We start from the raw sequence: 21637 nt of genomic DNA on the forward strand, positions 1-21637 counted from the left end.
AGAGAAGAGAGGAAGGAGAGAGAGGGAAAGAAGAAAGGGAAAAGGAAAGGAAGAAAGAGGGGAAACGAGGAGAGGAGGTTAGAAGGGAGGAAGAAGGGAGGTGTGGGGGAAAGGAAGGGGAAGGAGAGAAGGAGAGGAAAGAAGAAAGTAGAAGAATAGATGGAAAAAGGGAGGGAAAGGAAAGAGAGAAGAGGAAGAAGAAGGATTGTTGTAAAACAAGGTAAATGAAATGGTAGAAGAGCAACCCCAAATTTACTTAAATTGTTTAGGATGAAGATTGTATTAGTATGAAAGTTAAAAGAAAATATGTATATATGTTAGATAAGAAACTGTACATTTTTGCTACCGGTTCTCCGAACCACCTGCCTCCATCGCTACCGGATCGGGCGATCCGGTCCGAACCGGGAGCATTTCACCCCTGATTTAATATATGTTTATGAGGAAAAAAAAAACTTTTTAAAAAAAAAAAAATACTCCACTTCTCCCCCTTTCCTCTTCCTCCTCTCCCCCTCCTCCTCTTCAAATCCCACTCCCTTCTAACACTGATGATGTTACTTAGCTGGGTCCTGAAACGTTTGCAAGAAAACCATCAAGCTCAGAAAACAGTTCAGCCCCAAGCTGCAAATATTCCCTTCTCTCGGAAGTAAGAGATTTCACCAGACATTCCACCCAATAGGCCCCCAATTTCATTTCATCCCCGCTCCGATCCCGAGTCAGAACATCCGCCAAAAAAAAGAAAGAAGAAAACATTCCTTTTTATTGCATTCTTTACTGGGTTTTTGTTTCTTCTTCTTCTTCTTCTTTTTTTCTCCTCTTTTTTAAAAAGAAAAACCACAACATTTCCTCCTTCGTTACACTGCGTTAATATTTACACCACAGCAGCCCAAGAGAGAAAACGCTCTCTCTCTCTCTCTCTCCGGGCCGGAGACCAGGGGCGGCAGCCAGAAACTCTCTTCTTCTTTTTTTCTCGTCTGCCTCCCTCCCTTCTTCGCTCTCTTGCAAAAAATAAAAAATAAATATTAAAAAAAAAAGAAATCCTATCCCAAATAAGCAAGCCATTCTTTGACCTCCGGCTCAAAAAGCTACCTTCCGATGTCCGATCCCGCCCCGGTCCATACCAAGAAGTCCTAGGCACAAGTTTTCATGCATCTGATGATGGCTTGCACCATGATTGTGTGTAGTGTAGGCCCCTCTTTCTCGGCTGAATGTCTCCCACCGGCCGTAGAAGCAATTTGGAGGCCCCCCTCCTCTTTTTTCCCCCCTGCAATGGAGGAAGGGGCCCGAAAAGCACCTGCTGATATATTAGATCAGAGGTCTTCAAACTTGGCAGCTTTAAGACTCGTGGACTTCAACTCCCAGAATTCTCCAGCCGGCATAGCTATGCCGGCTGGAGAATTCTGGGAGTTGAAGTCCACAAATCTTAAAGCTGCCAAGTTTGAGGACCCCTGTATTAGATGGCTAACCTGGGAGGTACAACTGTCAGTTTTTTGTTTTGTTTTGTTTTTTTGCATTGGCGGTATCCACTCGGACGAGGGCCGTCCCGGCCCGCTCAGACGTAAGCGGATTCGCTGGATTGAGTCCGCCCCAAAGTAGGCACTTGGGCCAGGGAGGAGAGGTCCTTCTTGCGCACCTCGCAGATGGATTTCCGCCTGGCTTGCACCCCCCGGATGGCCGTCTTGATCTTCCGCCAGCCCAGGTGGTTGAGCTCGGCCAGGTTGAGAAGGACGCAGATGCTGCTGACGGCGAACATGAAAACCAGGAAGACGGTCTTCTCGGTGGGACGAGACACGTAGCACTCCACTTCCTTAACGCACGGATAGCGGTCGCATTCGAAAATAGCCGGCACGTTGAACCCGTACAGGAAGTATTGTCCAGCCAAGAATCCGATCTCCAAGGCGTTGCGAAAAACCACCTGGCCCCAGGAGAGAAGTGGTTAGAGCACACCGCCTTCCTTCTACATTATTTAGTATTTATGTCAGCTGACCAGCTGCTACGATGATGTAATCCTAGGAATGAGTCAGCAAGGTTTTGTGCTGTTATCGCTTTAAGAGCCTGTAATAAGAAGAGGCCCTGTGGGGGCGTATCTCTCTCTCCATGTGTGCTTCCATGCTGTAATTGCTGTTTGTTTGAGGTCTGACAAAAGTATGTGTATGTATATATTCTTTGTAGATAAAACCACTATTTAAATACAAACCTCTTTTTGCTCCGGGGTTGTCTCACATCATCACACTGGGCGCACCCTGACAATTAATTGTTTTATTACATTTTTTTTCTATTATTTCTTTTCTTTAAGGAACTTGCGGGTTATTTTTCTGACCAGCATCTGTGGCTGCTCTCCTCTTTTTAGTAGAAAATGGTACCTTATACATCTATAGCCAGGGACATAACTGGGACTTCTTCGTATTTTCATTTTTTAAAAATTTATTTATCACATTTTTGAACTGTTCATCTCCCTCAGATCTGGATGGACTCTGGGCGGTGTACAATAAAATATTAAAATATAGGGAGTCCTCTACTTACAATCGTTCGTTTAGTGACGGAAGTTACAACGGCACTGAAAAAAGTGACTTTAGGACTGTTTTCCACACTTACGACTATTGCCGCATCCCCATGATCATGCGATTTATTTTCGGATGCTTGACAACTGATTCACATTTATGACGGTTGCGGTGTCCCATGGGGGGGGCGGTGTCATGTGATCCCCTTTTGTGACCACCTGACAAGCGATGTCAATAGAGAAGCCAGATTCGCTTAACGGCCGTCTTACTAATTTAAGAAGTGCAGCGAGTCACTTAACCAATGCAGCGAGAGAAGTCGTAAAACGGGACAAAACTCACTTTTAACAACATAAAATTTGGGCTCCGTTGCGGTCGTAAGTTGAGGACCACCTGTGTTACTTTTACAGGTCAAGTCAAAGCAGGAAGCATTCATCATGCTCCTTCCTCCTCCTGTTTTCGCACAACAGCCTTGTGAGGCAGGTTGGCTCGAGAGGGAGGGACCGACCCAAAGTCACCCAGCTCCTATTCGTGCTTAAGGTGGGACTAGAACTCACTGTCTCCTGGTAATTGGCCCAAAGTCACCCAGTTTTCTTTGGGACTGGGGTTTCAGAAGTCCTGCAGTTTATCCAAAGAGGCCAAACAAATTAACCTGGGTCCCAGCAGAAGCAGCTGCCTGTTCTGGCCCAGGTACGGACCCCAAAGAACTCAGCACACATAAACTTTGATGGACGAAAGACCCCTACATTTAAAGGTGTTGATAAAAAATAAAAATAAAAAAGTTTTGGGGAAAAAATAAATAAATATAGGACAGTTTCTAAGCATTCAAATTTTGATCACGTGACCACGGGGATGCTGAGATGGTCGTTAAGTGTGAGAAAAGGACAAAAGTCACCTTTTTTTCCAGCTCCGTTGTAACTTCAAACGGTCGCTAAGTAACCTGCTCATTCCCATTTTGCTTCCTTCCACTCCCATTTTCTTCCATTTTCCTTCCTTCCTGCCTCCTGTCTTCCTTCTCTCCCTCCCGCCTGCCTCTTTTTTCTCTCCTTCCTTCCTTCCCTCCCTCCCTCCTTTCCTCTCATTCCCATTTGCTTCCTTCCACTCTCATTTCCTTCCATCCCTTTTCCTTCCTCATTCCCATTTTGCTTCCATCCACTTCCATTTCCTTCCTTCCTTCCTTCCTTCCTCCCTTCCTTCCCCCCCCTCCGCTTCCCTCCCCTTTGGACTAGGAAGTTTCCCTTCGGAGATGCTTCCTTGGCTCCTTTCCTTCTATGGGCTGAGCTGTCTCTTTTCTGCCGCCCTGCAGCTCTTCTTCCTCCTGTCTCCAAGGCCATTCGCACAGGCCATTACAAGGCTAGTGTCAGCTTCTCTTGGCCATGGTCCCCCCCACCGACATCTTGGATCCCCCCTTCCGAGCCTCCGAAGGCCCCTGCTCCTTCGCTTCCGCCGGCCCTTCCAGGTGGAGGCCCGGAGGACGTGCCCAGCCAGAAGGTCCTTCCCTTCAATGGTGCCACCTCCCGTCCCAACCCACCTGGATGATGTAGAAGCGCGAGATGCCCTCCTGCCGCTTGACTTTGGCGCTCTTGGGGGGCCTGAGCGGGGTGCTGGGGATCTCCTTCACCTCCAGGCAGTCGGGCTCCTTGGAGGATCCGTCGGGGTTGGGCACCAAGATGCCGTTGACGTTCTTCACCTTCTTGCCCTCGCAGAGCGCCTCTTTCTCCAGCAGCGGGTAGAGGAAGGAGTAGCGCCGGTCGCGCTGCTTGGCCGACTGGTGGACGGAGTAGGTGATGAAGCAGAGGCTCGGCGTGCAAACCAGGATGATCTGGAAGACCCAGTAGCGGATGTGAGAGATGGGGAAGGCTTTGTCGTAACAAGCCTGGTTGCAACCGGGTTGCAGCGTGTTACACATGAACATGGTCTGCTCGTCCTCGTAGACCGTCTCGCCCACGATGGCCACGATCAAGATGCGGAAGATGACTACCACCGTCAGCAGGATCCTGGGAAGGGAGGGAGAGCAGCCGGTGAGAAGCAGCCCCCTCCCCTAAAGCCCCCTCCCCTGCCCCTGGAATGCCTGACCAGGGCTGGGCTAGGAAGGATGGGAGCTGTAGTCCATCCTAGTGGGAGGGGGCCCTCAGGGCAATTCCCTCCGTTGTCTAAGGGTCTTCACCCAAGGCTGGGTTTCGGGCCCATATTCAAATGAGGGATGACAAAGTTGTTATTCCTGCTTTTATTTACTTATTTACATTGTCTTTTATTATTTTTATAAATAACTCAGGGCAGCGAACGTGCATAATGCTCTTTCTTCCTCCTAGTTTCCCCTCAACTACCAAGAGCCTTGGTAGTACAGTGGTCTAAAGCACCCTGTTTTAAGACCAGCTGCCTGCAATTACTGCAGGTTCGAATCTCGCCAGGCTCAAGGTTGACTCAGTCTTCCATCCTTTCTAAGGTAGGTAAATTGAGGATCCAGTTTGTGGGGGCAATAAGCTGACTTTGTATAAATATATACAAAAGTATGAAGGCTATTGCTTAACGCATTGTAAGCCGCCCTGAGTCTCCGGAGAAGGGCGGCATATAAATCAAATTTTAAAAACAACAACAACCCTGTGAGGTAGGATAGGCTGAGAAAAGCGACTGACCCCAAATCACCCAGCTGGCTTTCCAGCTAAGGCAGGACTAGAACTCAACCTTTAAGATGGGGGGACTTCCACTCCCAGAATTCCCCAGCCAGCTTGCTTTAAGATGGGTGGGCTTTAGCTCCCAGAATTCCCCAGCCTTTAAGATGGGGGAACGTCAACTCCCAGAATTCCCCAGTCAGCTTGCTTTAAGATGGGGGGACTTCCACTCCCAGAATTCCCCAGCCTTTAAGATGGGGGGGCTTCCACTCCCAGAATTCCCCAGCCAGCTTGCTTTAAGATGGGTGGGCTTTAGCTCCCAGAATTCCCCATCCTTTAAGATGGGGGAACGTCAACTCCCAGAATTCCCCAGTCAGCTTGCTTTAAGATGGGGGGACTTCCACTCCCAGAATTCCCCAGCCTTTAAGATGGGGGGGCTTCCACTCCCAGAATTCCCCAGCCAGCTTGCTTTAAGATGGGGGGACTTCAGCTCCCAGAATTCCCCAGCCTTTAAGATGGGGGAACATCAACTCCCAGAATTCCCCAGCCAGCTTGCTTTAAATTGGGGAGGACTTCCACTCCCAGAATTCCCCAGCCTTTAAGATGGGGGGGGGAACTTCCACTCCCAGAATTCCCCAGCCTTTAAGATGGGGGGGGACTTCCACTCCCAGAATTCCCCAGCCTTTAAGATGGGGGGGGGAACTTCCACTCCCAGAATTCCCCAGCCTTTAAGATGGGGGGGGACTTCCACTCCCAGAATTCCCCAGCCAGCTTGCTTTAAGATGGGTGGGCTTTAGCTCCCAGAATTCCCCATCCTTTAAGATGGGGGAACGTCAACTCCCAGAATTCCCCAGTCAGCTTGCTTTAAGATGGGGGGACTTCCACTCCCAGAATTCCCCAGCCTTTAAGATGGGGGGACTTCAACTCCCAGAATTCCCCATCCTTTAAGATGGGGGAACGTCAACTCCCAGAATTCCCCAGCCAGCTTGCTTTAAGATGGGTGGGCTTTAGCTCCCAGAATTCCCCAGCCTTTAAGATGGGGGGGACTTCCATTCTGGGAGTTGAAGTCCACCCATCTTCAAGCTTCCAAGGTTGAGAAACACTGCTTTAAAGCCTTGGCCAACAAATCTCTCTTTTCCTCTAATAATCCAAGGAAGAGTCGATGAATACAGGAGAAACTCGGGGGCTAAAGAGCATGGCCATACAATGGATTATTTGAGTCAAGGAAGACAGCAGCACCTGCTCGAGGGAGCATCTTGGGACACAGGATTCTGCCTTTGTCTTTCTTTTTATTTTCCGCTTTCTATTTCGAGCTTTCAAGAGAAATCTTGTGTGGGCTGGGCGTTGAGACGTGGTGCGAGTGTGCCTGCGGGCGTGAGGGGTCGGCCTGCCCCACTGCTAGAGGTCCTGTAGGGTTAGCAAAATGGGTTTGGACCAGAGAAGCATCAGTGGGGGAGGGCGGAGAGGAAGCTGCAGCTGGGGTGCAATCCCGCGTCCTTTTGAGATGATTTGACTTCCCATTTGCTCATTGTACAGAGAAGAAGAAAAAAAAAAGGGGGGGGGACAGGAATAGAAAGAAAAGGATCCCGGATAAAGATGGTGATGAGAATATTGTTCCTATAATTATTAGGACATGAGACTAACTGTGAACCTTTGTTCCGCACATAATATAGGCTGGCACTGTTTCCCCTTCCTTCACAACCCTCTACAGAGCCTTCTCCTCCTCCTCTTATTCTCTTCCTCCTTTTCCTCTCCTTCTCCTTCTTCTCCTTCCCTCCTCCTCCTCCTCCTTCTCCTCTTATTCTCCTTTTCCTCCTCCTCTTATTCTCTTCCTCCTTTTCCTCTCCTTCTCCTCCTTCTCCTTTCCTCCTCCTCCTCTTATTCTCCTCTTCCTCCTCTTATTCCCTTCTTCCTTTTCCTCTCCTTCTCCTCCTTTTCCTTCCCTCCTCCTCCTCTTATTCTCCTCCTCCTCCTCTTATTCCCTTCCTCCTTTTCCTCTCCTTCCCTCCTCCTCCTCCTCATTCTCCTCTTATTCTCTTCGTCCTTTTCCTCTCCTTCTCCTCCTTCTCCTTTCCTCCTCCTCCTCTTATTCTCCTCTTCCTCCTCTTATTCCCTTCTTCCTTTTCCTCTCCTTCTCCTCCTTTTCCTTCCCTCCTCCTCCTCTTATTCTCCTCCTCCTCCTCTTATTCCCTTCCTCCTTTTCCTCTCCTTCCCTCCTCCTCCTCCTCATTCTCCTCTTATTCTCTTCGTCCTTTTCCTCTCCTTCTCCTCCTTCTCCTTCCCTCCTCCTCCTCTTATTCTCCTCCTCTTATTCTCTTCCTCCTTTTCCTCTCCTTCTCCTCCTTCTCCTTCCTTCCTCCTCCTCCTCTTATTCTCCTCTTCCTCCTCCTCCTATTCTCTTCCTCCTTTTCCTCTCCTTCTCCTTCTCCTCCTCTTATTCTCTTCCTCCTTTTCCTCCTCTTTTTCTTGACTCTTCCTCCTCCTCCTCCTCCTCCTCCTCCTCCTCCTCCTCCTCCTCTTCCTCCTCCTCCTCCTCCTCCTCTCTATGGAACTGCCTGCCACTTTGATAGGGGAGGGAGAAAAAGCAAGCCCTAAACATTAAGGAAAGGAAACCCTTTAATCCTCCACATTGTTAATTCACCACTCAGAATAAAAAAAAACTTCAAAAAGAGACACCATCCTTCAATCAACCAATCAACCAACCAGAAGGCATTGCAACATGAATTTAAGGCTTAAAAGTTTTCTTTTGCAATACAGGGTCTCCAATCAGTCCAGCAAAAATCTCTCTCTCTCTACACAAACACAGACACACACACAAATTATCTATCTATCTATCTATCTATCTATCTATCTATCTATCTATCTATCTATCTATCTATCATCTATCATCTCTCTCTCTCTCTCCAGCCATCACTCCCTCCAACCATCCATCCATCCATCTCACAGAATATCTACTGTAATTACAGTCTTCCCCAAGCTGGAAACCTACAGGTTGCAAAGACTTTAAAAGAAACCCGCTCCCATCTTTTCAAAAATGTCCTATTTTTTTCCGGCACTTCTAGAAACCGACATAAAACTTGCCAAGTAAGGATAAAGCTTGAAGCGTCTCCTTTGGGAAATCAGGGTTGAGAAGACTGGCTCGCTCTATGGTTTAGGAAGGGGACAAGAGAGGAGAAGCTGCCAGCTCCGGGGGTAACCCTGGCCAAATGCAGCAGCAGGAGCATCTCGGCCGCCTCTCAAAAAGATACAGGAATGGATGGACCACTTCTCTGGAGAAGCAAAGCATCTTTTTCTCCCTGCTTTTGTCTGACTTCCCGGGCAGGTTATCAGCTGCCTCTCCCCCCCCCCCCGCTCTGCCTCCTGCCCACCCTGGATCTCCCCAGGCTCTCGACCTCCCTCTACGCCCCCCCACCCCCACCCCTTGACAATCTGCCTTTTCCCACCACAACCTCCCCCCTCCCCACGTCTGGGTGCAGCTGTCCCAGTTCCAAAGGGAGCTTTGGAGGGATTTCCGAGAAAAGGAGGGAGGGTGTAAGAGCTGGAGACTCCAGCCTGCTTCCTTGGCACAAGGTCTCAGCTCTGCAGGACCACAGCTCCCAGTGGCCCTGTGCTGGTCGGGAGTCATGGGCATTGTAGTCTGCCGGGATGCGCAGAACCTCGAATCACGGTGTTGAAAACTTAAGGGTCCTAAGCCAAGAGGGCTCAAGAACGGTTGATGCGGGATGCCAAGATGGCAAGACGCAGGGTGCTGAGTCTGCGCTTCCTCTTGGTGCCACGGCAGAGTTGGGGGGGTGTCTGCGGATCAGCCCCTCTTCTGCCCCATACCCCAAGGCAGACCCACGATCAGCGGAAAGGGGAACCCAGCCGGACCCTCCGGCGTTTTTTTACCCTTTACCTCTTCCACCCTTCACCCCCTTGCGCGCGGGCATCTCCGGGCCCTCAGGCGGAGCCAAGGCGCTAGTCCTCTTGGAGGGTGGTGGGGGGGGAGAGAGAGAAACCCACCTCCCGATCATGGTGGAGTGCTGTTGCACCGCAGCCTCCAGCAGCCGTTCCAAAATAGTCCACTCTCCCATCGCTCCGGGCTGGACGGTCCGCCCGCATCCGAGGGCTCCTCCGACAAGGGACGCTGGGGGCCGCCGATGCCACCGCCGATGCCCGCCTCTGCGCCGGCCGCTTAGAGCCCCCGCCGCCGCCGCCGCCGCCGCCACCACCAGGGGCCCCGGCTCGCCATCGCCTCGGCGGGAGGGGGGTGGCCGCCTGCAGCCCTCGCGGCCGGCCGCCGTTCAAGGGCACCGCGCGCACGGCCCCCTCCTCGCCCTCTCCACCGAGGTGGGCACTGCGGCGACCGCGCAGCGAGCCGGGACCGCCCAGCCTCTCTGCAAGGGGTGGGGGGGGGTTGGGGGGTGGGAAGAGGCAGACGGACGCGGACACGCGTGGGCCGCCGGGACGTTGCGGGCTTTCTCCGCACCTGCCGACGTTGGAGGAGGAGGAGGAGGAGGAGGAAGGCGGCAGCGGCGGCAGGTGCGCAAGGATGCTAATTCGGGGCGTGGGGGGAGACATCTCCAGAGAGGGGCATCCCGTTGCAATGCAACCCTTCCCCCCTCTGCCTTCCAATCCCGGCTAGAAACGCGCGGAAGGGAGATTTCGGGGGTAGGTGCCCGCGGGCGCAGCCTTGCAAAAGCCCCGCGGGCGCCTCTCTCTCTCTCTCTCTCTCTCCCTCTCCCTCTCCCTCTTCCTCTCTCTCTCTCTCTCTCTCTCCCTCTCCCTCTCTCTCCCTCCCTCCCTCCCTCTCTCTCTCTCTCCCTCCCTCTCCCTCTTCCTCTCTCTCTCTCTCTCTCTCTCCCTCTCCCTCTCTCTCCCTCCCTCCCTCCCTCTCTCTCTCTCTCTCCCTCCCTCCCTCTCTCTCTCCCTCTCCCTCCCTCTCTCTCTCTCTCTCCCTCCCTCTCCCTCTTCCTCTCTCTCTCTCTCTCTCTCTCCCTCTCCCTCTCCCTCTCTCTCTCTCCCTCCCTCCCTCTCCCTCTCCTTCTCTCTCTCTCTCTCTCTCCCCCCAGTTGGGAGTTTCCCCCCGGGGCACCTTTATTTTATTTTATTTTATTTTATTTTATTTTACGAAGCAGCAAGCATGTCCTTCCATATACAAGCACACCTGTCCCGGGCACGGAAAGTGAGCGGGTTCCGACGTGTTTTACGCGAGGGAGATGCAAGAAGTGCAGGTTCCCACAACGTGCCAAGCCGCGGGATGACGGGGGTTGTTTTGGGCTGCGCTTAGCGGACGGTTTCGGTGGGTTGGAAGAAGCCAGAAAGCGAGCGGGTTTAAAGGAAGAGGCGGGGGGGGGTGTCGTGTGAATCCGGTCCCGGGCATAATAGAACCCGTGGGAATGAAAGCGAGACAGACAGAGAGAGAGAGAGATTCGGGATGGTTTGCAAGCCCAGCTGGCTGCGGAATTCTGAGAGTTGCAACTCCAGACAACTGAACTTTAAATAAATAAATAAATAAATAAATAAATAAATAGATAGATAGATAGATAGATAGATAGATAGATAGATAGATAGATAGATAGACAGACAGACAGACAGACAGACAGACAGATAGATAAATAGATAGATGATAGATAGATAGATAGATAGATAGATAGATAAATAGATAGATGATAGATAGATAGATAGATAGATAGATAGATAGATAGATAAATAGATAGATGATAGATAGATAGATAAATAGATAGATGATAGATAGATAGATAGATAGATAGATAGATAGATAGATAGATGTTACCAAGGTTGAGAGACGCTGGTGGGTTAATGCATCAGGCTGAGCCTGTCTCTCCCCCCCCCCATTATTTGTATTCTTGTTTTTCTCAGAAGAGCTCCTTCACCTGTTGAATTTCTGCCTAAGCGGCTATTTGGGAACTGGAAGCAGAAGTAGAAGACAGATAAGCCCACCCGCTCTGACAACAAGGGGGAGCCAACTTGAAATCAAATTACAATACTTAGGTCAGGTTTTCCCAACTTTGGCACTTTCTTTCTCCACCCAGCCTAGGGAATTCTGGGGGTTGAAGTCCACACAGCTTTAAGCTCTGGTTGGGGAATTCTGGGAGTTGAAGTCCACACATCTTTAAGCTCTGGTTGGGGAATTCTGGGAGTTGAAGTCCTCAATCTTTAAGCTCTGGTTGGGGAATTCTGGGAGTTGAAGTCCACACAGCTTTAAGCTCTGGTTGGGGAATTCTGGGGGTTGAAGTCCGCACGTCTTAAATATCCCAAAGTTGAGAAACCGCTAACCCACGATGCATCCAACTAGACTCATCGTTGGCTGAATCCTGGCTTATTGGTTAAGTTAAGGGATAGAACGGCCTGGGTTTGCAGAGTGCGCTAAGCCATAAATCATGGTTTGTGAACTGCAGCCGTTCAGAAAGAGTGGTGAGGTTTTTGGGGTTTTTTTTGCCATTTGGAACAATGCAACGCAACTTGATTCCTGCCCCTTGTGTGTGGCCGTCTTTGGGATGGGGACAAGGGGGTGATGGGGTTTGGGGGTGTCTGGTGGGCTCTGAGAAGCTGGACAGAGCTGAGGTCTCTTTCCCCTTTGAGGAGGGACCACTCGAGCCCCCCCCCCACATCTGGGGGAGATGCTGGAGTTCTGGAGTTCCTGAGCGACCGTTGCCACGGAGACAGCGAGGAGGCGAGAGGCCTTTCGTGACCCCCGTTGCCATCTTCCTCCTTTTTTTTTCCTTTCTCTGAGTGGGGAGGGGGCACTCCTGACTTTTTCCCCAGCCCCCACCCCACCCCTTTTCTTCCCCTGGCCTCACCCTCGGCCTGAACCCTGGCCGGGATAACGGTGGGATCCGAGGCCGACACAGGTGGCAGGAAAGAGGCTTGAGGTTCTCAGGAAGGGATACAGATGGATGTTCTTTTAGATTTAAACTAGCCAGCCGATCTTTGCTAAGCAGATAAAAATGGGCTCCCCGTAGCCCTGGGCCAGGCTCCAATAGGAACCCAGCCACAACGATGGGAAGGCCGAGAAGGAGGGATCCCAATTGGCCCCCCCGTTTCCTTTCAAGTCCACCCCCAACTGCAAACCCTTCCAGGAAATGAAATTGGGATTTGCAGCGTGATTGCAAGGATGCTTAGCGATAGTGTTCACACAATCCACATACAGGAATAGTTTTCTGGTGTTAGGTCTTGCTCCTTCCTTCCTTCCTTCCTTCCTTCCTTCCTTCCTTCCTTCCTTCCTTCCTTCCTCCCTCCCTCCCTCCCTCCCTCCCTCCCTCCCTTCCTTCCGTTCACACAATCCACACAATCTCTTTTTGATGTTGGGTCTTCCTTCCTTCCTTCCTTCCTTCCTTCCTTCCTTCCTTCCTTCCTTCCTTTTTTTGTTCACACAATCCACATAATCTCCTTTTGGTGTTGGGCCTTCCTTCCTTCCTTCCTTCCTTCCTTCCTTCCTTCCTTCTTTTCGTTCACACAATCCACACAATCTCTTTTTGTTGGGTCTTCCTTCCTTCCTTCCTTCCTTCCTTCCTTCCTTCCTTCCTTCCTCCCTCCCTCCCTCCCTCCCTCCCTCCCTTCCTTCCGTTCACACAATCCACACAATCTCTTTTTGGTGTTGGGCCTTCCTTCCTTCCTTCCTTCCTTCCTTCCTTCCTTCCTTCCTTCCTTCCTTCCTTCCTTCCTCCCTCCCTCCCTCCCTCCCTCCCTCCCTCCCTCCCTTCCTTCCGTTCACACAATCCACACAATCTCTTTTTGGTGTTGGGTCTCCCTTCCTTCCTTCCTTCCTTCCTTCCTTCCTTCCTTCCTTCCTTTCTTCCTTCCGTTCACCCAATCCACACAATCTCTTTTTGGTGTTGGGTCTTCCTTCCTTCCTTCCTTCCTTCCTTCCTTCCTTCCTTCCTTCCTTCCTTCCTTCCTTTCTTCCTTCCGTTCACCCAATCCACACAATCTCTTTTTGGTGTTGGGCCTTCCTTCCTTCCTTCCTTCCTTCCTTCCTTCCTTCCTTCTTTCCTTCCTTCTTTCCATTCACTCAATCCACACAACCTCTTTCTTTCGCTCTCTCCCTCCCTCCCTCTCCTCTCCCTCCCTGCAGTTTCCTTGACAAAATTATTGGAAGTGGTTTCCTGGCAGCTTTTCCCTTGCACTGAAAGAGAGAGATAGAGGGAGGGAGGGAGAGGGAGAGAGAGGAACGGGCCCAAAGTCACCCAGCTGCTTTTCACACGGAAAGGAGGATTTGAACTCACGACTTCCCCCCCCCAGTTTCTCCTGTAGCTCCATCCTCACTGCACCAACCTATCGAAATTATTTGACTTGGCCCAACGTGCTAGGCTACCCTGGCAACGAACCCACCCGGACCCCGATCGAAGCGCGGAGGTCAGGCGAAGGCAGCCGTTTGATTTGTAACGAACTTGATTAAAGCCCATTAATTGGATTCCTGGGCTACCTATTTAAGTCTGCCCCAGATTAAGGAAGCACACTTGCTACGTTCCCAGAAGACGTATCGCTCTTCAAATTAATGCATATTACGGCTTCAAATGGGGGCCTAATTAGGGTTTCCAGTGAGTAAAGCAAAACCATGATTTGGTCCCCTGATCATCCACGGCACAAAGTGAATTTCACGCACGTTTTTCGAGGCATCCCAAGCGAGGGTGTGCGATTTAAGGCTGGGCTAAGCAGCCGAAGCTTCCATCCCACCATTGCAGCTTCCCACTTCCTCCTTTTTTTTTTTTTTTTTGAAAAAACCTCCCCAAAGTTGCCCCTGGGCTCTGCACACCGATCTTCTCGGGCCAGGCCGAGTGCGGCCAAAGGACCCAGTCCAAAGACTTTCCGTGGGAGAATCCGCTTCCTCCACCGTTGCCATTTCTGCTCGCTGCTATTAACAAATGAAAATGTAACCTATAGATAAATGACATCCCGTAAAGTCTTAAATGTTGCGTAATTAATCTGGTCTTGATCGGCTGCTGGAACAAATGCACAAGCGGCCTTAGCTTGTGCGTTTCAACAACGGAGACTGGGTGGGTGGGGAACAGCTTCCTTCGCATTCGCAGGAGAGCTGTGGATCAAGGGAAGAACTGGTGATAGCAATAGCCCTTAGACTTATATACCGCTTCACAGCGCTTTTACAGCCCACTCTAAGCGGTTTACAGAGTCAGCGTCTTGCCCCCAACAATCTGGGTCCTCGTTTTACCAACCTCGGAAGGACGGAAGGCTGCGTCAACCTTGAGATGGTCAGAATCGAACTCCTGGCAGTGGGCAGAGTTAGCATGCAATACTGTGTACTAACCACAGCGCACCACAGAAGAGAGGGAGGGAGGGAAGAAAGGAAGGAAGGAAAACAAGAACAGGTAGAGAGGAAGGAAGGAAGGAAAGGGAGAGAAGGAGAAAGGAGGGAGGGAGGGAAGAAGGTAGGAAGGAAATGATAGTACATAGATGATAGAAGATAGATAATAGATAAATAGTAGCTAGAGATACAGTAGATAATAGATAACAGAAGATAGAGATGATCAGTAGAGAGATAAAATAGACAGATTAATAGAGATGATAGAAGTGAGAGTGACAGATGAGTCCATGGATGAATAGAGTGACAAATGAATAGATAGATGATAGATAGATAGATAGATAGATAGATAGATAGATAAATAGATAGAAGATAGGTAGACAGACAGATAGATAGATAGATAGATAGATAGATAGATAGATAGATAGAAGATAGATAGATAGATAAATAGATAGAAGATAGGTAGATAGATAGATAGATAGATAGATAGATAGATAGAAGATAGATAGATAAATAGAAGATAGGTAGATAGATAGATAGATAGATAGATAGATAGATAGATAGATAGAAGATAGATCGATAAATAGATAGAAGATAGGTAGATAGATAGATAGATAGATAGATAGATAGATAGATAGAAGATAGGTAGGTAGGTAGGTAGGTAGATGATAGAAGATAGATAGATAGATAGATAGATAGATAGATAGAAGATAGGTAGGTAGGTAGGTAGATGATAGAAGATAAATAGATAGATAGATAGATAGATAGATAGATAGATAGATAGATAGATAGATAGATAGATAGATATCAAAACAAGACATCCCCTGATAATAAGCCCAATCGGGCTTTTGAGCACATTGACAATAAGGCCAAGTGCTTATTTCAGAGTTCAAGAAAATATAAGACAGGGTCTTATTTTCAGGGAAACACGGTAGATAGATAATTAGCTGTTATGTTTCTGACTGCAGATCAGTGATTGATGAAGTTAGAATTTCGGGAGGGGTAGGGAGGTCAAAATATTTGATTTCGCCCAGCCTGTCCAACTACCATGGAAACAAAACTAGAGGGTGGGGGGGGAAAACTTTAGAAGAAAGTTTGGGGAGAACAAAAGGCTGGGCTGTGTACCATTGGAGCAGCCCAGGTGAAGTGAGGGTCTTGGCTGAGGGCCAGTGGCACACCTTCCCTCCCCACCTCTGTCTTGGCTAAACTCAAGGAGTCTTGAGGAAAACCACGACTTACCGTAGGGAGACGCCAGTCTGTTCCGAGGCGGGGGGGAGGGGGAGATGGTGCAACCCCGTTCGAGACCCTGAGATGCTGAGCTTGAGTGGCTTGAGTCACCCTTCGGGAATACGGCGTCCCGGGTGCCGGCCCCACAAGAGGGTTCTTTGTTTAGCACTTGGACTGGTGTCCCTCGGCTTCTGCCAGCTGGCTGTGCCAAGTGGGTTGAGTCAGCCGTGTTTGCTGGGTGCTGCCCACCCTTTGGAAGAGGAGCTCTTGAACGTGACCACTGGAGACTTTCAAGAAGAGCCTTGGTAGTACAGTGGTCTAAGGCACCCTGTTATTAAGCTGGTTATTAAGACCAGCTGCCTGCAATTACTGCAGGTTCGAATCTCGCCAAGGCTCAAGGTTGACTCAGCCTTCCATCCTTTCTAAGGTAGGTAAATTGAGGACCCAGATTGTGGGGGCAATAAGCTGACTTTGTATAAATATACAAAAGGATGAAGGCTATTGCTTAACGCATTGTAAGCCGCCCTGAGTCTCCGGAGAAGGGCGGCATGTAAATCAAATAAAAAAAACAAAACAAAACACCAGCTGTCTGCAATTACTGTAAGTTCGAATCTCGCCAGGCTCAAGGTTGACTCAGCCTTCCATCCTTTCTAAGGTGGGTAAAATGAGGACCCGGATTGTGGGGGCAATAAGCTGACTTTGTATAAAATATACAAAAGGATGAAGGCTATTGCTGAGCACATTTTTATTTTTATTTTTAATTTGATTTATATGCCGCCCTTCTCCGGAGACTCAGGGCGACTTACAGTGCGTTAAGCAATAGCCTTCATTCTTTTGTATATTTATACAAAGTCAGCTTATTGCCCCCACAATCTGGGTCCTCATTTCACCTACCTTAGAAAGGATGGAAGGCTGAGTCAACCTTGAGCCTTGGAGAGATTCGAACCTGCAGTAATTGCAGGCAGCTGTGTTAATAACAGGGTGCACTAAACCCCTGTACTATCAAGGCTCATTTGTAAGCTGCCCTGAGTCTCCGGAGAAGGGCGGCATATAAATCAAATTAATAAAATAATAATAATAATAATAATAAAGAGACTGGGCAGCCACCTGTCTGAAATTGCAGGTCTCCTGCCTGAGCCGGAGGTTGGATTAGAAAGCCTCCAAGGTCCCCTCGGACTCTGTTATGCTTCCACCAAGTTAGGAAGGTTGAATTTGACGGGCACCAAGAAGTAAGCCTGACGGTGATACAGCCCACACTTCAGCAAGCGTCTGGGGCAAAGGCAGCGTTTGGGGGCAAAGGCACGGATTGAACCCAGCGCCAACAAATCCAACAGCCTTTCGCTGCTGTTTTTCAGGCCTGAAGAGCAAGGGGGGGAAAAACAAATCTCTCCATGCTCGGGGGTCATTTCCTGTTCAGAGCGACCCACCTTCAAACAATTGGCGCCTTTAATCTTCAGCGAAGAGAGGAAAAGTCAACAAGATTGCGTTCCTTGCTGGCGCCACCGGGAACCTGCTTCTCCCCAAGTGCTTTCTAGCAAGCGAGCAAAAAGGTGCATTGGAGGGTGGGTGGGATTGGGGGGGGTGGGGGGTGGAAGGAAGGCTGGGTGAAAAGGACAGTCAATATTGGGAGAAGCTCTTGAGGAGCTGAACTGCATGAGCTCACGGCATTCTTAAGGCTCCTGGGGTTAGACCAGGACGGGACGTCCTGTACAAGTGAGAGAAGAGGGATACACGATACAGAAGGAGACCGTTCGGAAGGGAACTTGGAGGTCTTCTAGTCTGACCCCGCTATTAACAGGAGACAGGGTGTAATGAAAAGAAGGACTTGCGCACGGTCACTCATGCCCTCGTCACTTCCCGTCTGGACTACATGGGGCTCCCCTTGAAGAGCACCCGGAGGCTCCAACTGATCCAGAATGCGGCCGCGCGGGTGATTATGGGAGCGACACGGCGCACCCATGTAACACCTCTCCTGCGTGAGCTGCACTAGCTCCCGGTGGTCTTCCGGGTGCGATTCAAGGTGCTGGTTACCATCTTTAGAGCGCTCCATGGCTTAGGACCTGGGTACTTACGAGATCGTCTTCTGCCACCGATAGCCTCCCACCGGCCAGTGCGCTCCCACAGAGAGGGACTCCTCAGGGTGCCGTCGGTCAAACAATGTCGACTGGCGACCCCCAGGGGGAGGGCCTTCTCTGTGGGGGCACCTGCCCTCTGGAATGAATTGCCCCCGGAGATACGGATGATCCCTGAACTCCGTACCTTTCGCCATGCCCTTAAAACTCTACTGTTTCAACAGGCTGGGCTGGCTTAAAGAATGAATTTTAAGGGGTGTTTGGGGGTTTCTGGGAGTTGAAGTCCACCCATCTTCAAGCTTCCAAGGTTGAGAAACACTGGGTTAACCAAATCTAGAAGCTACAGTTCCCCAACATACCACACTTAATTAGCCAACACACTTGGCTTCCAATTCTGTTAATCTAATATCTTAACTTGTGCAGTTATTCATGGAGGCAGGTCTTCATGCAACCATGCAGTTAGCTACATTTTTTGCAAACTGAGAACCGACGTGAATTCAATAAGAAAGTTAAACATGTTCTGGTGTGAAGTCAGTCATTGTGTAGAAGGCGAAGGATGTGTGTTTGTGTTTTATTTTTATAGTTATAATGTACTCTGAAGATGGCATTTAATTTTGTTGTACGAGGTGCAATGACAATAAAGTAAATTAAACTAAAAAAAAGGGGAATATCTGAAAAAATACATTATTTTTATCTTTAACACTTATTAGAAGAAACATCCTTTTCAGGCCCCTGGTGAATATATTTGCGACTTTTATTAATATTTCATTTGGCGTGTGGGAGCGCGTGGTTTAACCAGCTTTGGCACCAAAAAACTATTTTAGTCTGTTTGCAACGTATCTTTTCTTTTATGTACACCGAGAGCGTATGCACCAAGACAGATTCCTTGTGTGTCCAATCACACCTGGCCAATAAAAATTCTATTCTACTCTAGTCTGTTTGCAACAAAAGAAATAATGATTTGGAAAAGTCACAATCAGGTAGATTCATGTCCTAGATAGGATTCTTGCAAGGAAGAAGGGAAACTTATCTGAGTTAAATAATATTCAACATCCTCTGATGCAAAGCGTGCTTTTAAGGTGATCTGAAGAAGTTTATTGATAACAACAAGCTAGCAAGTCTTTCATTAACAGAGAAAAAGAAAATGATTTTCATGGATGCTGGAAAAAAAATCCCGATCAACTGGTGCTTTTGAACACAACGCATTAAAAAGAAATCATTGAGGAGGAAAAAGAAATTGCAGTGAATGTTTCTTTGGAGAGCAAACAATTGTATTAAGAAATTTTAAAAACACGGTCTTATTTCAACATATAAAGCCACAAACTTCCTTGAGTAGATTCCACTCAGTGCTACAACAGCTTCCTGTAAAAGCAAGGATTTAAGGCAGGGCTGTCCCCAAATCTAGGTAAATTATCCCAAATTGGGTAAAAAAGTGTTTTTTTTCTCCCTTTGGGCTCAAACCCATTACTCAAATCACCGCAGAGACATTTTAAACTGATCCCCCTCTCTGAAAGTTTTCAAGAGGTTGGACAGCCAAATTGTCCAGGGTGAAACAGGATCTGAGAAAGGGGGTTAGACTAGAAGACCTCCCAGGTCTCTTCCAACCCTATTATTCTCTTTATGTTCTTAAATCTACATTTTGGGGTATGAAAGGCTTCCTGATAAAGGGGGAAAACAAATTGGGAAGCTCTGCTAAGCAATCCTTTTGACATGCGGGAGTTAAAGTCATGCAGATGGTGCTTTTTGTCTTGGGAGAATTTGCAGAGCCCCTGAGGGCCAGGATCAGCCTGGGTTCCCCCCCCACTCCCCACTCCCCACTCCCCACCAGTGGCTGAGCAAGGTTAGCCTCCAGCTCAGCTGTTTGCCCCAGGCAACAAAAAAAGGCTGCAAATTTGAATTGCAACCACCCTCTGTAATTTGAATTGCAAACCGGCTGCAATTCCTAAGAAGCAGCCTTTCTCAAACTCATGGATTTTAAGCCAGGTGGACTTCAACCCCCAGAATCCCCCCCCAACACACACATCCTTGGGTAAGCCCTAAACCAGAGTTTGCACGCCACAGAGGCCACCTGCCCTGCAGGGTCTCACGCACCTGGTCGGTGGGTGCTGAGAAATTTAATTCCTGCTTTCCAATTTGGAAATGACCTGACTCTGAGCTGAAGGGGCTCCCTCTCCCAGCCATACACACCCCAATTGTCCTACACCAAGAAGTCTTCAAACTTGGCAGCTTTAAGACTTGTGGACTTCAACTCCCAGAATTCTCCAGCCAGCTATACTATGCTGGCTGGAGAATTCTGGGAGTTGAAGTCCACAAGTCTTAAAAGCTGCCAAGTTTGAAGACCTCCGTCCTACATTGTCTTGGGACAGCAGGTTCCTTGCAAGGGGGCTGCTGTGAGGACTGCAGAGCGATCCCCAAGAGATCCTTGGCACGTTCTCCTGCCGCAGGGCGCAAGCGAGCACGGTTGCTTCTGTAGGTTGCGTGTCCGTTGGCAAGAAACACTTTTCTGAAAAATGGGGAAGGCATCACTACGGGGGTCTTTCATTTCTCTTAGCCCCTCTCTGATGCTCCCCGTATCTTAGTGGTCTCTTCGCAGGGGTCACCAGTCGGCATAAGCACGATTCAATGAATGACCTGACGTTGCTTCTGAGATACAGATAGTCCTCGACGTACGATCACAATTAAACCAAACCTTTCTATCGCTAAACCAGACATTGGTCAAGCGAGCTTCGTCCCATTTTACAAGCTTATTAAGCGAATCACTGCCGGGGTTCAAATTAAGTCACACGGTCATTAAATGGATCTGGCTCCCTCCTTGACTTTGTCGGTTGGAAGGTCGGAAAAGGAGGCTGCAACCATCATAAATACGAGTCAGTGGCCAAGGGTCTGAGTTTTGATCACGTGAGGCTGCAACGGTCATAAGTGTGAGAAACGGTCATCAGTCTGTTTTTTTTCCAGTGCCGTTGTAACACTGAACGGTCACTAAATGAACTGTTGGAAGTCAAGGATTATCTATGAAACCTCTGGGGAATAATGATGCTTAGTGTCTCATCCACCTGCATGTCTAGCTGACCTCAGAGGGTCTCGGGTGAAAAGACAGCACCTGATCTGCTTATTAAACTGGATGGTAGAAGGAAATTCCAGGATTGCAAGAAAACAGGTAAGTTCTCAATTTACAACAGTTCCTGTAAAACGGGACCAAGCTCATTTAACAAATCTCTCATTTAGGCGGTATAAATTTTAGATTGTGGTCGTAAGCCGAGGACTTAACCCAGAGGTCTTCAAACTTGGCAGCTTTAAGACTTGTGGACTTTAATTCCCAGAATTCTGGGAGTTGAAGTGCACAAGTCTTAAAGCTGCCAAGTTTGAAGACCTCTGATTTAACCTGTAGTTGAAAAATACATTTGGGAGTCATCGTGCCAAGCAAGCACATCTGGAAACGCCCAGGTTGCGCTATCCAACTTGGTCCAAAGTTCTCAAATCCTTGTCCAGCTCAAATCTTGGACAGCAGGTTCAAACCCCCTCCCCCCCCCATACACACATGCCCCACAAAAATACCTTTTGTGGCTCCTGTTGCAGAAAGACCCTAAAATATTTGCCCGAGATTCGAAGGCTCACCAATTGTGGGCCACGAAAAAAAAGGCTCTTACTCCAAAATAACACATGGAAAGTTTTGGAGGAATTCTGGCTGTCCGCTCAGATTGTGGAGGCGGGAAATGTTTGACAGCTCAGGACGAGAAGAGTCTGGGAGAGGTTCCTGCAAGATCCATTGAAGGATCTGGATTCTGATGGTAGAGACCGGAGAGGGGCTGACATGATCAACGGGTCGAAGGGGGCCGGGGATCCGGTCCAATTGACCCACAGCACTTTTCCTCTGGAAGACTTTCAAGACTGAGGCTCCTTGAAAAAGGCTCGACCGCTCGGCTGCCATTGGATGGATGTGTGTCCTGTGGAACTCTCTGCCACATGAAG

The 21637-nt window shown here is 49.1% G+C and overlaps 1 protein-coding gene across 1 annotated transcript; it reads right to left on the reverse strand.

Annotated features, from left to right (window-relative positions):
• Window positions 1–749: 749 nt before the first annotated feature.
• On the reverse strand, window positions 750–9430 carry LOC117659514 (gap junction delta-2 protein-like). Its single transcript, XM_087876250.1, has 3 exons — window positions 9110–9430; window positions 4027–4492; window positions 750–1912 (listed from the first exon to the last, which is right to left on the reverse strand). The coding sequence occupies exons 1-3, from the start codon at window positions 9178–9180 to the stop codon at window positions 1550–1552; spliced, it is 900 nt and encodes a 299-aa protein (XP_087732376.1). The 5' UTR covers window positions 9181–9430; the 3' UTR covers window positions 750–1549.
• Between the last annotated feature and the right edge of the window lie 12207 nt (window positions 9431–21637).

This window comes from Pantherophis guttatus, chromosome 10 (assembly GCF_059756535.1).
Source record: "Pantherophis guttatus breed Tessera chromosome 10, ASM5975653v1, whole genome shotgun sequence".
In the NCBI taxonomy this organism is placed as follows: Eukaryota; Metazoa; Chordata; class Lepidosauria; order Squamata; family Colubridae; genus Pantherophis; species Pantherophis guttatus.

Bases quoted from the DNA above. Each gene is read 5' to 3' on its own strand.
- LOC117659514 (XM_087876250.1), bottom strand. From the start codon at position 9,180: ATGGGAGAGTGGACTATTTTGGAACGGCTGCTGGAGGCTGCGGTGCAA. The intron at 4,493-9,109 runs GTGGGTTTCTCT...CTCCCTTCCCAG, and splicing joins CACTCCACCATGATCGGGAG to GATCCTGCTGACGGTGGTAG. The intron at 1,913-4,026 runs GTGGGTTGGGAC...TCCTGGGGCCAG, and splicing joins CGCGCTTCTACATCATCCAG to GTGGTTTTTCGCAACGCCTT.